The 18294-nt window shown below is 37.4% G+C and overlaps 1 protein-coding gene and 1 long non-coding RNA gene across 4 annotated transcripts in view; one reads left to right on the forward strand and one right to left on the reverse strand.

Moving 5' to 3' along the window:
* The window catches only part of pygl (phosphorylase, glycogen, liver), a 71001-nt gene extending 59968 nt beyond the window's left edge, over positions 1-11033 (forward strand). Inside the window, exons 17-21 of the mRNA XM_052038326.1 lie at positions 3543-3684; positions 5355-5562; positions 7491-7625; positions 8912-8978; positions 10878-11033. Of these exons, the coding sequence (XP_051894286.1) occupies positions 3543-3684; positions 5355-5562; positions 7491-7625; positions 8912-8978; positions 10878-11033 (708 nt within the window). The remainder of the gene's footprint in view (positions 1-3542; positions 3685-5354; positions 5563-7490; positions 7626-8911; positions 8979-10877) is intronic.
* Positions 1-18294, reverse strand: part of LOC127582820 (uncharacterized) — a 39537-nt gene that overhangs the window by 1826 nt on the left and 19417 nt on the right. The window contains exons 4-5 of one of the 3 annotated variants that reach the window (XR_007958180.1): positions 12781-12843; positions 12155-12296 (exon numbers count right to left, since the gene is read on the reverse strand). This is a non-coding gene — a long non-coding RNA (uncharacterized LOC127582820). Of the gene's footprint in view, positions 1-11924; positions 12297-12588; positions 12844-18294 lie in introns of those variants that run through there. The other 2 variants (XR_007958178.1, XR_007958174.1) reach the window with 2 other exon arrangements.

Raw genomic sequence — 18294 nt, forward strand, 5'->3', positions numbered from 1 at the left:
TGTAAAGGTACCTGCCCTTCTATAATTCTGGCCTCTTGATTATCCTTGAATTTTATTGCTCTACCCTGGTTGGCTATGCCCTATGGTGCTCAATCCCCAAACTTTGGAATTTGCTCCCTAAATCTCTGCATCCTGTCACATCAGAATGGGCAATTTTTCATTGGAAAATTTAAGCTTATTGCTCTTTGTGCTTTGTGACATTGCATAATTAATCCTTGCTACTCCAGTAAGCTATATACAGAACATAAAACACTGATTTCCTTTTTTTTCCCTAAAGTTACAATGAAGAATTCAAATATTGGTCCTGTAAACACATTTTCAGGAAGAATTAATTATTTGCCCATAGTAATGGACAAGTAAAATTAATAACTTGCCCATTGAGTGAACTTTCTTTTACTGGATTGTCAATACTGGCAGATGCAACTAGTGTAAATGCAGTGATGTCCAAACATGCATGTACCATTTCCAGCTTCTCTAGGGCCATTGGACAAAATTAGTAACAAGCTGTTTTGTGCTAAGATTCAAGAAGGGAAATGAGGATAATCCTGTAAATTATATTCGGGTGAGTCTCACATCAGTAGTAGGGAAGCTTTTGGAGATACTTCTTAGGGATAGGATTTATGAGCATTTGGAAAACCATGGCCTAATTAGGGACAGTCAACATGGCTTTGTGCAGGGCAGGTCATGTCATGTCTTACTAAGTTTTTCGAGGAGGTGACAAAGGTGATTGATGAAGGTAGAGCTGTGGATTTTGTCCACAAGGATTTTAGTGAGGCATTCAACAAGGTCCCTCATGGTAGGCTCATCCAGAAGATTAAGATGCATGGGATCCACATTTGGATTCAGAATTGGCTTGCCCATAGAAGACAGAGGGTAGTGGTTGCTGGGTCTTATTCTGGCTGAAGGTCCATGACTAGTGGTGTTCCACCGGGATCTGTACTAGAACCTCTAATATTTGTGATGTATATAAATGATTTAGATGAAAACGTGAATGGGTGGGTTAGTGAGTTCCCAGATGACACAAAGATTGGTGGCGTTGTTGATAGTGCACAAGATTGCCAAAGGATATACTGAGATATAGATCAGTTGTAGATTTTAGCAGAGAAATGGCAGATGGAGTTTAATCCAGGCAAGTTGAGGTGTTGCACTTTGGGAGATCAGATGTAAGGAGAAAGTACACAGATAAAGGCAAAACCCTTAACTGCATTGACATACAAAGGGATCTTGGGGTCCAAGTCCATTGCTCCCTGAAGATGGCTGCAAAGTTGATAGGGCAGTAAAGAAGACGTATAGCATGCTTGCCTTTATCAGTCGAGGCATTGAGTTCAAGAGTCGGGAAGTTATATTTCAGCTTTATAAAACTGGTTAGGCCGCATCCAGGGTATTGCATTCAATTCTGGTCACCCCATTATAGGAAGGATGTGGAGGCTTTGGAGACGGTGCAGAAGAGGTTTAGCAGGCTGCTGCCCAGATTCGAGGGCATGTGCTGGAAGGAGGTTGGACAAACTTGGGTTGTTTTCTCTGGAGCAGCAGAGGCTGAGGGGAGACCTGATAGAAGTTCATAAGATTATGGGAGGCATAGATGGAAAGCTAGTATCCTTTTCCCAGGGTCAAAATGTCTAATACTAAAGGGCATTCATTTGAGGTGAGAGTGGGCAGTTCAAAGGAGATGTGCGGGGCAAGTTTTTTTTACACAGTGGTGGGTGCCTGGAATGTGTATCCAGGGTGGTGGTGGAGGAGGCAAACGTGATAAAGGCATTAAGAGGCTCTTAGATAGGCACATGACTATGCAGAGAATGGAGGGATGTGGACCATGTGCAGGAGAAGGGATTAGTTTAATTAGGCCTCAGTAGTTTAATTAGTACAGTACCACATTGTAGGCCGAAGGGCCTGTTCCTGTGCTGTATTGCTCTATGTTTTAAGAATCCATTAAAGCATAAAACTTCAAAAGTCTAGAGTTAAATGGTTGGGATCATTGGACAGCACGAATGATCCAAGGAGTCACCACTTCCTTCCACAAAAGAGTTACATTGTTACAAATTCAGATTATAGCCATAACAGTGCCAAAGTACCTATCCTGATCCACCTGGAAGTGGTGGGGATATGTTGACATTGTTCCATATCACACAAGAGAAAGGAACAATCCTACACTGGAAATGACACATATTGCCAAAGCAGGAAACATGGCCCAACAAAATTTTTGAAGAGACCTCCACCTATCTCAGTTAAATTCACCTATTCCTGTAAAACTTGGGTGCATTCTGCTGTCAAGATTCTTACTTCCCTGTGATCTTTTCTACTGAATAGTGACATGCAAGGAGTCTGAGGTCTTTGTTGCTTTTGCTTTGAAAGTTATTATCTCTCCCTTATTTCATTCAGTGTAACTCCTAGTAATGATACAATTAAGACTTCCAAAACTAGGGTCCAGTCTTTTTTTTATATAAAAGTACTAAGACTTCATGCTACATCACCTCGCACTGTATCAAACCAAGATGTTGTCTGTCACTGTGTCACAACACCTCCAGGCAAGTTATCACACTCAACAGAGTTGTGTTTCCAAACTACTTTATTAACACGTGCATATACTGAGAACTTAACGTGCACCATTACCCTTACTTCCTGTTGTTAAATGGGGATATTACCTGCACATTTGCAAACTGACCAGGTTTATGATGAGGGGTTTTCCTGACTCCCTGTCACACATGTAGAGGATTACCTCTTCCTTGCGATGGTTGATCTCCGGAGTTGTTCCTGTGTTACATTGTAAAGTCTCTTTGTACATTCTTTCACATACTCTCCAGATGCCTACTTTTCTTTTACAACCAATTATATGGCTATAAATCTGTTCTTTTCCAGATACATACTTGTTTTTCCAGTTTCTTCACCTATGATCTCCACTCCCGAACTTGAGGTTATCTCTCGTCTTCGCAGGTCATCAGTTCCCCAGTCATTTGTAACAAGCTTAACAGACAATTTGCATTTGTTCTATTGTGCAGCACTGATTTACTCAAGGTCACTCCATTCTTCTTATGGATCCGAGTCTGAACTTTCAACCCAGCCAACTCCTTGGCTAGAGAAGCTCCACTCCTAGAGCCTTTTGGGATACTTGACATCTCTCTCTGCTTACAGTTTCATTCTACCACTGATTCACAAATTTGCATTGTCCATTAACAGCCTCAAATACTCTTTACAGTTTATTAATTTTATTAATCCATCCAGAAGTAATTGTTCTGTTAGTTTTCTTTTCAGGCACTGAATTTAATTAGGAAAAGGAAGAACCTTTCTCTGCTTACTCCCCTATTTGCCTTGCTCTCTCAGTCTAGGAATATTCCCACACTAGATTTATATGAGTGTCATGGAAATGTCAAACGAAATTTAAAATATATGTTGTAATTAGAGAATATTCCACTGAAATTTCTATAATGTAGCAAAGTGTACACAGTTTTCCCTCAACTTTCAGTAGTAATTGTATTAATCAAAGACAACCGTTTCTGATCAAAACCAAGATGACTTGCATGTTACCAAACATCTTTCTTTCCTAGGCTGCTCCTGGCTATCATATGGCTAAGTTGATTATTAAACTTATCACATCTGTGGCACAAGTAGTGAACAATGACCCTATAATTGGGAAGAAGTTGAAGGTCATTTTTCTGGAAAACTATAGAGTTTCACTGGCCGAGAAAGGTATTGCTAATTGGCAAAGTGATATTTCTGTTTATTTATTTGTCAGCCTTTTCAGTTCTATGGTAGAATATTTTGCACTAAGAAATAAGTATATTTACCACAGGATTGATCAGCAAGAATTCTTTGAATGTTAAATTGAATATAATATTTGAAAGAGAATGGAGTAGTTCTTGAGGAAGAGATAAAAATTTGACTTTCCAATTACAAATCTTCTGTTCATAATTTTCTAATGCTTTATTTTTAATGAAAGAAAAAAAACATCAACTTAGGACAGTGAGTTTAAAAATTTAAGTGACCAGAGTACACTAGGATGAGCAAAATTGAAAATCTCTACCGCATGATCAGTTTAGTAAACAAAATAAATATGATCATTTAAAGATGTCAGAAAATTTGCACGAGTGAATAAGTTGCATTAATGAGTGTTGTTCATCTTTGATTTGATTCTGAATGAGTACATATGTCTAATAATATTTAGTGACTGGTTTAGATTCACAGTAAACTCCAATAATCCACTATGGGTAATTCGGAAATCCCAATGGTTTGGCACCTGGCTGACCAGGTATTGTTTGTAATGCTTTATTCCCATTCACTGGAACCTGGGTTCAGCACGCTATTTCAACTCACCAGAACCCCACTTCCATCGCTCCATTTCCACTCACCAGGACCACAGTTTCCACACTCCATTTAAGATTACCCATTTACACAGTATTATAATCTGCAAGTTTGACACCACCAAGGTTCCAAGTGTGCCAGATTATTGGAGTTTTTTTTTGATTGGCGCGTACTTTGATTAGTTGTGCTCTTTAAAATCAATGAAACTCTCAAGCCAATTAGGGTATTTTGACCAGCGGAAAGTTGCTTATTTGGATGAATAAGGTTAATAATTCCATCGATAGATATGATTAATCCCTTCCACAATGATCCTGATCAAATATTGCAAGCATATCCTCCCAGTCTGCCATTCTGATTACTTTATCTATATAGCATATCTTCTGCATGCACAGTAAAGGTATTTATTAAAACTTGATGCATAAATATTCTTAATTATATTATACAGTATATGTATCTCAGTGTCAATTTCAACAAATGATAAAAGGGAATGAACATCATTCCTTTGTGTGATTTCCCTCTCTCTTAAGTTTAATGGCACCTTAATGTAAGGATGCAGATGATTATTTAAAGTATAAAAATCTTTCAGGGTAGAGTATTTGCACATAAAGATTGAGGATCACAACTGATCTGCGATTATGTTTGGTACACCATCCAGAAATGCCACTATTGCCATCCAAAGAGACACCCTTTTGAACTTCTATTATCTGCCCTGATCAAAGCATTAAGCTTCTTCTGATATTACTGTGCAGTCCTTGATATGAGGGAGTTGTCAATAGGTGCCTGGATTGTCACGATTCAGATGGCATGGGAAGCATTCCTGGACGTTACTACTTGGCAAACCGGAAGGCTGTTCCTTTTTTTTGCCTGATATTTCTTCTGAAAGAGCTTACAGATATTCCATCTCATAATGTGTATGAGGTTTAGATGTCCACAAAAAGCCAGAAACAGAGGTATACTCTAATAAATTTCTAGGCCATTATTTTCTTTAGTTCTAATAACATTTGGGTTCCTTTCACTGTGTATCAGCATTAAATCAATTTCATTTTATTTATTTGCAGTCATCCCAGCAACGGACCTATCACAGCAAATCTCTACAGCGGGCACAGAGGCTTCTGGTACAGGGAATATGAAGTTCATGCTGAATGGTGCCCTGACTATTGGCACTATGGATGGAGCAAATGTCGAAATGGCAGAGGAGGCTGGTGAAAATAATTTGTTCATTTTTGGCATGAGGGTTCACGATGTAGAGGAACTGGACAGGAAGGGGTGTGTTTTCAGTAACAATGGTAATAGTTAACAAGTATCATTTGGATTGAATGAGAAATTGTTTGGATTCTGTTATAATGAAAAAAATCTCTGCAAACTAGTGAAGTAGTTGTGTACATAGTAGTATTCTTTGTTAAAGTTAAATGACTATTAATCTGTTAACATTTTCAGACCTGTTAAGTTGATCTATAAAGTTCAACATACAAATTACATGATTGGTTAACTCATTAGCTAAAATTGGTACTATTATTGTTCATTCCTCATCAACTGGTAATAAGCTTATTATTGCATAAGTTAATGATTATACTTAACTATCAGCTTTGTGGTTTACAAGTATTAATCTTAACACAAAGGATTAAAGAAAACAAAATGCTGGAAACACTCAACAGGTCAGGCAGCATCTGTGGAAAGAAAAACCGAATGAATATTTCAAGTTAAAGACCCTTTGTCAGCACTGGGGAATAAAAAACAAACAAGCTACTATCAAGTTACTAAGAAGGTGGAAACAGGGGAGTTGGGATTGTAAAGACAAAGGGACATAGTGAGACCAAGATTGTTGTGCGGATAAGTTGTAGAGATCCTCCTGTCAATGGATTAATAAGGGCAGTTATAGGCCCAAATTTTCCAGTGAAATACTGCTCATTCTGCCACAACAAGTTACTGAGATTTAGCGTAAGAATAAAAAAAACAATGAGGTATAAAATGTTGCAAACTACAGGGCTATGAGACATGCCCAACAGGTCAGGTAATGCTAAGAGAAAGAGAAAACTGAGCCAATATTTTATCATTTTGTCCAAAATATCCAATTTAAGATGAAGATTATCATCATGGTAGCAATCTAGTGAGATGGCATCAGGCCTCACTGTCTACATTTTCCATTATTCCTCCCTATATGTGGATACAAAAAGTGAGATTGGAAGAAAGGGGTGGGGGGGGAGAGCTAGGACACTGGCGAAAGATAATATGATCACTACAGACGTAGAGGCCACAGATAATATCACGATCAAAGGCTTGGCAGTGGGTAGAATTTATACCTAAGGAGATGTTAAAGAGGGGAATATATGTACCAAGGATGAGCAAAGTCAGAGGATGGAATCTCCTTTGTGTGAATAGCTTTGTCTTGTAGGTTAATCTTGAAGGTTTAGTTAAAATATATCCACTATAATGGCAGGATGCTTAAGCAGTAGACTGGAGAGAAAAGGGTCAATGGATGTGGTTGTTACATTTTGGCCTTTTTGTTCCAGCTATTTATTTCAGGCTAAGCATTTCAGACTTCTGCAAGTGAGTCTTCATTCTCCATGATATGTCTTTATTCCCTATCCAATGACTTTCTATACCAAGTCCGGAAAACCCACTTTTAATATCTTTCAGCCTCCTGATTAGCACAAATGCCTCTACATGATCTTTCTCCCCTTGAAAGACGGTAGAATAAATGTTTCATCAGATCACAACATAGGTTAGAAACTGACAACTTATTAACTACTCAATGGATAAGTAAACAGTAGCTTAGATATACTGCAGGATTAATGCAGCAGCAAATTTTATTGTGCCGCTTTGGAAGATAAAAGATGGAAGTAACAAACAGCCTTGTTTAGTTGTGCTAAACTGTGCTGTTTACCGGGCTGGACCTGTGGCCTCATTTCCACAGTTCCCTCCCAATTTTCCTGCTAACCCTACCCACTTATGAGCAAGGTAATGGGATGCTGATAAATAATTGACATGAGGAAATCTGATATTGAAAAATGGCCAGGGTGTAATTCCAAAATTGAAAATAAAAAATGTATATCCTAAATTTGGGTATCATAAAAAAAAATCAAATACTTCTGCTATTTACCAAATTATTCTTTCAGCAGTCCAGTGTATTTGGTCTGTTCTGCCACATGTCTGCCAAGGACATATTTTCCTAATTTATGCTTATAATTTTACAGATATAATGCTACACAGTTTTATGAAAAGATTCCAGAATTGAAGCAGGTGATCGATCAAATCATGGGTGGATATTTTTCTCCAAATCAGCCTGATCTTTTCAGAGATATTCTGACTATGCTGTTTCACCATGATAGGTAATCATTAGCTATCTTTTATTTTCATCTGTCTTCTGCCACATTAAGAAGACTTAACCCTAAATGGTATTGAAGCAGTAACAACTTTCCATTAACCTGATGCAGGACACACAAAATTTGTGCTTTTATGTCATTGTCATGATTCAAATACTGGTTAATGCCTTGGGTATTATCCACAGGGTCTAGTTTCATGAGTGGCTAACTTCAGTTGAAACTAACCAACGCTAACTGAAGCTAAACTTGGATCACTTGAAGCCTTCCATGTCCTGCCCAAGTGGCAGTGGGGGGAGGTTAAGCTTGAAATCAGTGTCAAAATTGACATCCCGAAGAACATAGATGAGGTGCAATATGGTGATTAAAATCAAAGAATAATCATCATATTTCATCTCAAGAACTAACCTTACATACTCAGGTTATATATTCTATTATTTTCCAAACAACAATCTCCACCAATCATAATTTCTGCCTAACATTAAGTGACCTCATACACTTGCACATATTCAAGTCTCTCACTCTCAGCTTCCACACAATGACAGTATTAAACCAGGGCTGGCATATTATGCAGACTCATTACAAGACTGTTGCTAAAACACTACCATCTCAGAAAAAGACAGTATATGGTCAGCAATGGTAGATGAAGAATCAAACTCTGTACCTCAAGTCTTATTACAATTAGTGTAGTTATTGCTGTACAATTATAGTTATTCATAATCTAGATTAGCAATTACCCCTATTTGGACAAATAAACACTGAAAGGCAATAGAAATGAGAGGGGGTGACTGGCTGCAACACTACTTTTATCTAATATCGCAACAAATTACTTATACTCAGGTGTTTGCCCAGGTTGGCAAAATAATCCATTCCAATGGCGGGGGAAGGAAAGCTGGGCCTGATAAAATTAAGAGCAGCTGAAAATCCCACAGTCTCGAGTTCTTGCTTTACTAGTGATCAGTTGCTGTACAAAAGCCCTCATTTCAAAAGCTGCTGAGCCTGTCCAACACCAGAACATGGTCCTGGTATTCACTACATGCCTGAATTGGGGTAAAAGGCAAGTTTAATGTCATTTCTTCAGTTTGTTTCATTTTTACTTTCCATAGGTGCATGTTGCACTCTCCTCTCAGTTCCTGCGGAATTTCAGAAGCATGGAGGTACAGCAAAAAGGGTTTGAAACGCAGCAGATCTTCACTACATCTAGATTTCCCATCAACTCCAAAGTTATAAACTTCAATACCTATTAAAACAAAATCCTGCATTTAAAAAAAAATTAATTACTCTTTTACATCCAGGTTCAAAGTGTTTGCTGATTTTGAATCGTACATGGAAACTCAGGGGAAAGTTGACCAGTTATACCAGGTCAGATTATTTTACTCTCAAATGTTTTCTTTGTAAGGCTTGACTTTTTGGTCCTCTATATTTTCAATCTTCACCAAAATGCCAGATAGGTGAAATTTTCCAGCTTGCAAGCCATAGAGGATATATTAAGTAGCTATAGATAATGGGGAAGACAGGATATGGGGCTTGAAATTCATACCTGTTTCTCAGGTGAGAATGGAGACACAAGCTTCCAATATCGTAAGTAGGTAGTGTGCACTCACCATGAGTTGGTAATGCTACACTTGCCAATTTGGTAAAATCTGAACAGCGGATTTTGTATATAAAAACATTAAAGGAGCAAGAGTAGGTCACTTGGCCACTCAATCCTGCCCCATCATTCAATATGATCATGACTAATCTGCCCAAGGCCTCATCTCCTCTTCTGTGCCAGTTCCCAATAGCCTCAATTTCCTGAGCTTTCAAAAATGTATCTACTTCTTCAAATACCCCCTATGATCTAGCCTACAAAGTCCTCTGGGGCAAGAATTCCAGAGATTCACCACTGTTTGCAAGATGAAGTTCCTACACATCTTAGTTTTAAATGACAGCACTATTTCTGTAACTGTCCTCTCATACAAGATTCTCCCACTTGTGGAAATATCATGACTTCTACTCTGTGCAGCCCCTTCAGGATCTTATATGTTTCCATAAGATCACCCCTCATTCTTCAAGATTCCAAAGAATATAGATATAATTTCTTTAACTGTTCATATTAGGACAACGCTTTCATCCTAGGAATTAGCCCAGCGAATCTATTTTGAATGCCTCCAATGTCAATATATCCTTTCTCAAATGAGACCAAAATTATGCACAGTACTTCAGGTGTGGCCTCAGCAGTACCCTGCACAATTGTAATACTTTCCTATTTTTAAACCCTAGCAATAAAGGCTAAATGTCATCTGCCTTCCTAAACACTTGCTATACTTCCCTGGTAACTTTTTGCAATTCGTGCAAGAGAACACCAAGATCTGTATTTCATTTATCTGCAATCTTTCTTCACTTAGATAATCTGACTTTAAATTCTCCTTATCAAAGTGCATGACCTCACACTTTCCCCACATTAATCTCCTTTTACCAAGCTTCTGACCACTGACTTAACCTATCTATATCCAGTTGCAGATTCCTAATATCTCCATCACAACACACCTTTCCACCTATTTTCATGTCATCAGCAAACTTAGGCACCTTAAAATCTGCCCCTTCTCCAGGTCATTTAAGTAAATCATAAGAATAACAAGAATAGCGTTGACAACAATGAATTCCAAAACTGTGGCTCATGGCTATCAAACCTGCTACTTAAATTGAGTGCTTGTGATCAAGACATATAAAAAAATTTAAAAGTTAAATTTAAAGAAATTTAAATTAAAATATTTAAGTTAGCCTAGTTAAATCAAAGACTACTTTTTGCCAAAAGGGGTTAAAATTCCTACCTTCTGACTGTATGAATAACATTTTTTTGTTAAGGAAAAATTTGTACTAAAGAGCAATCTGTAATTATTGGTGTGGACTAAACCCTCCTCAGGTGCAGACGTGCTGGTCCTAACTGTTAGCTGTAGGGTCTTGCAGCTCTGTAGTTCAAATAGTTAACTAGGTGAAGAAGAAAAAGTAATTACCTCTTGCTCTCTCTGCTCTTTGGTGTTCCTGTATTTAGACACTTTATAGGAAAATGAGGAGAAAACTGAGAAAGGAGCATTGAGACATCTTTCCCATCTCGTTTTCTTTGCAAATTAAGGGTACACCCATTCAGGGGCAAAGCAGCTTAATGGGGGTGGGGATTTGGTAATACACATATGTGTCCTCTTTCGTCTCTATAGAATTATATAGGAAGTGCATAAGCAATGGTTGCATTTTAATTTGTCTATGTATATCTCTTTACAGAACCCAGTAGAATGGACCAAGATGGTCATTAAAAATATTGCTTCCTCTGGGAAATTCTCTAGTGATCGTACTATCACTGAATATGCCCGTGAAATCTGGGGTGTGGAACCTAAAACCTTGAAGATCCCTCATCCTAATGAACCAAAAGATGCCTAGAATTCTAGAAGCCTTGAATATTTAGTGATACAATTCAAGGCACAGAGGGGAAATACCAGCAATTTGGCTGCCTTTTTTTTCCTGTTATGATCAAATACAGCTTTTTAAGTTTGGAATTTTGTAATGTTTGAGATTGTTTGCCATTTACAGTTGGGAAATATTTAGCAATTAGAGGACTTAATTTCTATTGGCTGTCAAGCAGGTTTCTTTGCCTGCGCATCTCATAAAAGCATATTCTGTATTTTTGCTAAATGCAGTTTCACTTTCAAAAGTAGAATTTTCATTGAAAACATTTTTTTTAAAACTTGCCATGACAATTCATAGTTTAATTGCAAATAGATGGCTAAGAAAATAACAATCATTACCATTTCTGGGTGATTAATCCAACATTTAATTCAGTGAATGACAAAAGTTTTTATTTATTTGTGCAATCACCATGGCTACATGGTATATTTCTATTATCTCACGTGTACAAATACTTGGGACTCCACCTTTACAGGAATTATTTTCCCTAATCTGTTTTTGATTTTGCTATTTTGATGGCCATTTCTGCCCATTATTTTGTTTCTTCCGACTTAAGGTGAGATGTGCAAGTTGTGTGCCTTTTTTTATATTGATTACATTTTGAAAAGTCTGTATTGGCTAGTTTATTTATAGAAACATTAACCATATATCTGTTAAAGCATTACTCCATTCTCATTAGTCAGAACTACCAAGATTAAAGTGATTCTGTTCAGCGCTCACCAAACACTCCACACATTATTACTAAATGAGTTGCTTGCTTAGACTGAATCTCATAATATGCAAATTTGTTTTCATAAATCTGAGTTTTGAACCTCATATCCAGGTTATTACTAAACCTGCTTGTTTTCACCATTACAGAATCAGCTGTATGCATCTATGTGATGTCCAGTGTATTGACATCTTCATACATATTTGATAGTTTTAGGATCATTTGCTTAAACATTTCATCACTGAGTTCCATCCTAGAAACTCTGTCTGAGGTTCTACTACCTCGTTACAACTTACTTATGTCATTCTTCACAAACAACCATCTGTCTCAGTCATCTCCACTATATTAATTCCAAGACTTCCATCTAGATCCTGAAAGTCTTCCTTACCTCTGCACCTCCTTCACCCTTGTCTGGAGCTTTTATCTCTGCTGTTGAGTGTCATCTGCAATGCTTGTTTAATCTTATCCATTGTCTTCTGGTATCAGCAGTGGCCAGTCAATCTTTGGCATCCAAAATTGAGGGGGGAAATCTGGTGACAATTACAGATTCACACATGATAATAGAACAGCTGACTTCAAAGTAGCTCTTGCTTATAGCAGTGGCCTAACACAGTTTGTTATTTTAATATGAAATGTGGCAGGGGATTGATTAACTCTAACTGTAAAAGTAGTATTCTGTTCATTCAAGTATTTGATGTAAAAATAAACTACTTGCTTGGTTAATGATTAGCCTTGTCTCATTAATTTTGAATATACCATCCAAAAAAAAAGAGGACATGTGACACAGATGATACCACAGGGAAAGATTTTTATTCTTCACTCAAAACAGACATAAAATAAGGATGGCATCTGTGTTGCTGTGTCATCAATATTGCAGTTAATGATTCAAGATTAGTCCTAACAAAATTCTGTTTACATTCTATTAAAACCTTCAATGTAGCTGTTTTGCTTGAAGTTTCATGCAAACAAATTACAACACAATTACAGCTAGTGAAGAAGCCAGTCAATACGTACAAAATTGATTTGTGCCATCACCCAACTAAGTTCCTTTATCTGCAAATCGTCATGACAAACTCCCTGGAAAAAGAAAACAAAATTTGGTCATTCAAATGTAGTATTTTTATATGTGGAACACACAGTAACCTGTAATCCTAAAGGCAGTAGGTTAATTAGCAATAATATAGTTGATTTCCAAAACATCTTCCTTTTATCAATCCACTATACATTAACTTCCAAAAATCAAAATTACCTGCTGTGGTATCCTGCTCCTGGCCACATTAATTTAAATTGGTTCTACAAATTCGAATGAGCACTAGCAAAAGCAAAGAGCTAGGACGTCCAGTTTATATTAGTGGAAAAAAACAATATAGAGAGAATCCCGTATTCCAAGATATCTCTGATGGTTCAAAAAGTTATTTAAGATTCAGTCTCTATGTAATCCAATTGCTAAGAGTTTAAGTAACGTGGCTTTTTAAATTTGGTTTGAAGAGGGCCACTACAAAATGACCATAATTAACATTTGAACATGCTTTTTTGTGTATACATCCTATTTTGTATACAATTCCCTATGGATAAGGTTATGCCATTCTAATTAGTAAGATTGCAATCAGATTATCCTCACCAAAGCAGATAAATAAAGTGTTTGATCTTTGATTTATTTTGGTCCTTCTGGAGATATCCAAAACCAGTCTACCCATTTTTGTTTGCTTGGTCTTAAATTACAGCACCACTACAACTGCATGACACTTGGAATGCAGTGACCATATATTTTTTAAAAATATATAATTATAGTTTTGCATTTTCAATTTTTTATTTTTAAACATATTTCTTCAGTATTTTGGGGATTTATTTTCAAAACATTAAACCTGGGTAGAAATTGGAATAAAAAGAATCAATAAACAAGTAATCACATATTTCTATTGATAGGCTAACAGCAGCGGTGTTTGGATGACTTCTTTACTTGCTTTATGGCAGGGAAGATTGCACTCATAAAACAAAATCATCCTATATTGTTGTAAATGCAACAGTTACCTCTGGTTTAGCTTTGCTTCTCAAGTTTTTAAACAAAAAATGCATTCTTTACGTCAAAATGTTGACATGGTGTAAAGAAAGAATTTGATTCATTTTTTAAAAATGATAAGATTATAACTTCGTGTCCATCAAAACAAAAGTTTTATTTCCAGAAACCCTAGTTTACATGGACTGACATGATCTCAAGCATACCCTCAATCATATGGAACCACTTGCTACTTTGGAAGTAGTCAACTTTGAAAATAAGTGTTCTGCACTATGGATTCAGAATTCAAATCTCACTCTGCCAGTTTGCTCGAGTTGGGATGCATGTCTAGTGATTGACTCAAAAAGCCATCAAATTGTTTCACATCATCGCGACTAGGCATAGGGCATATAATCTCCTTTAAAATACATTTGGCATCAGCATAAAACAATGGCATTTTACTTGCTTGAAGTGAAAAGCAAAAAATCATTAAAGACTAGAATCAGATGACCCAAAGGATTAGATTTGTAAAAATAATATTTTCATGCTTATTTTTCCCCAACAGCTTAAACATCAAAGCATTCTTTTTGTTTTAGGTTGTCTCCATTAGGAAAGGTTTTTGCTTCAAGATAGTTCAACTGCACAAATTCAAAAGTCAGCTCTGCCACAATAAACAACAGCTCGCCAGCAAAATACTGCATGCTCACACACAAATTCATTTACACAATTGTGCTGGCTTTTCTTAGAAGTTTTGGTAAAGCTCCAGATACGGACCGATCATACTGAATTTCATTTTCTTCTTTAAGCTTCCAGTGTCACTACTTTTCTACACATTCTTTCAGCATCAGAATTGACCTCATTGCCACAGTGTACCAAGTTTTTCATTTTTCTTCAAAACTTGAATACACTAATTTCCTTGCACATATACAGATATAGATTAGCATTAACCCATGTGAACTCAGCCACATTAAATGAAAGGAAAGGTCCTTACAAGAGTCAATTTCCTGCCCAATTTCACTGCAATAAATATCTGCAATGTTTAGTGTTTGCAGCTTCATAATTTTTTGTTTACAAGTCCTAACACACACAAGTAATTCCAGCCAGTGAAGAGAGCAATCCCATATGTACACAATTGTCCTGTTTCATTTTGTTATTCCACAAATGCAACAAATCTTTTTGTTCATGAATACAAGTTATAGTAAGACTTGCAAGCCTGCCCTCTGGAATACAAGGCACAGTGGCCCAATCAGAAATTTATTTCTCCTTTAATATTCTTCCTTCTGGTCCCACCTTACTAATAATGTTATTTCCTTAGTCCCTTGCATTAAGCAATTTCCTTCAGATGCTCTGGGCTTGCCTAGTTTAAGCTTTCTTGTACTAACTTCCAACTTGCAGAGGGTTTTAAAACTATTTAATCCTCTGTACAAAATTGCTTTATTCACCAAGAAACTGAAAATTAGGTGTGAATCCATGAAAATCAAATTCCTTTAATAAAAAAAGGCAATGAAACATCACCAAAATTCAAAGCTATCCTATTACAATTAGATACGCATACTGTTGTTTCATCTTACTATGAAATAATTCTATTTAGGTAAATTTATATTAAGAAGTTATATTTCTAATATAACAAGCTAAGCCACAGCCAAATAAATGATAAAGGTAGGAAAAATGTAGGCTTGGCAGGACTTTTTTTTAAATCTGTAAGTATAAATTTAACCACACAAATCGATTTAAAAAGTCTATAACTAGAGTGCACTAATATATACAAAAACAGTCATGTCAGGCTTTTGTCCGAACTGAAATTACTGCAGATGCCGGAAATATAAAATGAAACAGAAATGTTGGAAATTGTGAGTGGGTCAGACCAATATCTGTGGAGGTAATCACGTCAGTGATTTTTCATCAGAAGTGGAAAAAGTTAGAAATGCAGCAAGGAGGGGAAGGGGGTAGGGAACAAAATGGAAAGCCTGATAAGGTGAAGGGCAGGAGAGACTGGATGGCAAAATTGGGAATGGAGCCAGATGCGAGGGCAGTAAAGGTTAGTGAACCACAGAGGTCTGGACGAGATACAAACAGCCTGGAATGGAAGATGCAGGGCAAAATGGCTGACTATCTGAAAATGAGGCATTTTCCGGAAGTCCAGAAGTACTGTGCCTGGCTGGAAGACGCGGTGCTGTTAAACTGAGCTTCGTTGGAACAGTTAGGCTGAAGACAGTGCGGAAGATTGAATAGATGTTTCATGAAGTGGTCATCCAATCTGCCTTTGGTTATCCCCAATTCAGAAGAGACCACATCATGAGTCAAAGCACAGAAACAGGCCCATCAAGCTCTCCATGTCCTTGCTGACCAAGTACCTATCCATACTAATCCCATTTACCAGCACTTGGTTTATAGTCTACTATATCATGATGATTCAAGTGCTTATCCAGATGCTTCTTAAACATTGAGAGAGTACCTGCTTCCACAACTTTCTCAGGCAGTGCACTCCAGGCTGCCAATTTTGGATCCAAAGCCATGAGCTTTGAATGTAGTATACCAAAGGAAGGGTCACAACTGAATTACTGCTCTTTGAAAAGTGTATTTTAGGAGCCTGGACATGAGGGAGTGAAATCACAGAGGATGATGTGTTGAATATAAGATATTATAAGATATTTATTTATTAGTCACATGTGCATCAAAACACACAGTGAAATATGCCTTTTTGCATTGCTAAGAATGTGCTAGGGCAGCCCTCAAGTGTCGCCACTCTTCCGGCACCAACATAGTGTGCCCACAGCTCCTAACCTGTACGTCTTTGGAATGTGGGAGGAAACCAGAGCACCTGGAGGAAACCCACACAGACACACGGGGAGAATGTACAAACTCCTTACAGGGAGCAGCGGGAATTGAACCCAGGTTGCTGGCGCTGTAATAGCGTTACACTAACTGCTATGCTACCGTGCCGCCCCAAATGCGGAATATGGAAGCTAACCTGGTACAAAAGGATGACAAAGGTAGCCCTATCTATGTTCTGGAAGGGGAGAGAGGAAGTGAGAGCAGAGTGCAAGAAATGAAATAGATACTGCTGTGGGCCCTATCAACAACAGTGGACGGGAAATGACAATTCACCTTGTTTGAATTGGCTGGAGACAAACAGGCAAATTGACCATCGTACAAGTCTTTCAAAGTAGAGTGACAGCCTGAGGAAGTTGACGCTCCATCATATTTCTAGTCAATCCAGCAGCCTGTACTGGGAAAGCAAGTCCCCAATATACTGCCTGTCCTGCTGCACCATGACACTGTATGGAAAGAAGAGCAAAAGTGTTTCCCGAGTCTCAGTCGAGCTCAAAGGGCAATGCCAGGTTGTGGTGTGCCATCATTGATAGATTGTCTGCTCCCACACCCCTAATTTTGTGCAATCCTTATAATACAAATTGATAAAAATCAAAATATGCCTAAAATGATTCAAATTATTTAAGAAAAACAAAAATCAAATTCTGCCAAGCCTAGACGTAGATGCAATATTTCGCACTGCACTGTAGCATAGCAGTTAGCATAACGCTATTACAGCGCCAGCGATCAGGGTTCAATTCCCACCACTGTCTGTAAGGAGCTTGTACGTTCTCCCCGTATCTGCGTGGGTTTCCTCCATGTGCTCCAGTTTCCTCCCACATTCCAAAGATGTACGGGTTAGAAAGTTAACACGGGTGTCATTGGGTGGCGTGGGCTTGTTGGGCCAGAAGGGCCTGTTACCGTGCTGTACAAATAAAGTTATGAAGTTTAAATTTAAGATCTTAGCAGCAATGAAATTTGTAAGTATAATGTTTATATTAACTGGACAGCATGACTGACAGACAGTCTTCTTGTTTGCATTTTTTTTAAGTTAAGCAAACAAAAGACTTTAATTTAGAATGATTTTATATTTGAACACAGGATTCACAATGATTTTTTTTGATGGTGAATACTAACTCACCCTACACAAGTTTTTGACTTTAAGAAACATACTGTTCTATTCTGTGAAAAAAATGCTGAATATCTGGAAAAACTGGGTCTTAGCTCACTGAAAACATTGAAAATATTTTCTTGTTCCAATTCCAAGAATTATGGAAACTTTCAAGGAGATGGCCATTTCGGTCCATTGTGGATTTGCAAATCCTTTGAAAGATACACTTTAATCAGTTCCACTTCATTCCACTTTCATCATTACCCTCCAATGCTTTTCTTTACAAACATATTTCCAATTTCCTTTTGAAATGACTGTTGATTGCTTCCACCGATTTTTCAGGTACTATGTCTCAGAACATAATATCTTGCTCATAAAGCAGTCTAATTACAGTCATTTGCCAATTCCCTTCAATTTAGTAACCCCTCTGGAGGTTTCTCCATTTCAAAAAACAATTTTGAACACCCAAATTAAATCTCTCCTAACCACCCGTGCTCTAAAGGAAAGTAACCCAAATGTTTTTGTTTGTTGAACCACCAAACTGCCACAAAGAAACATGTTGACAAATCATATCTTCATATTAAATTACAAATACTATGACTTATTTCCT

This window comes from Pristis pectinata, chromosome 1 (assembly GCF_009764475.1).
Source record: "Pristis pectinata isolate sPriPec2 chromosome 1, sPriPec2.1.pri, whole genome shotgun sequence".
NCBI lineage: Eukaryota > Metazoa > Chordata > Chondrichthyes > Rhinopristiformes > Pristidae > Pristis > Pristis pectinata.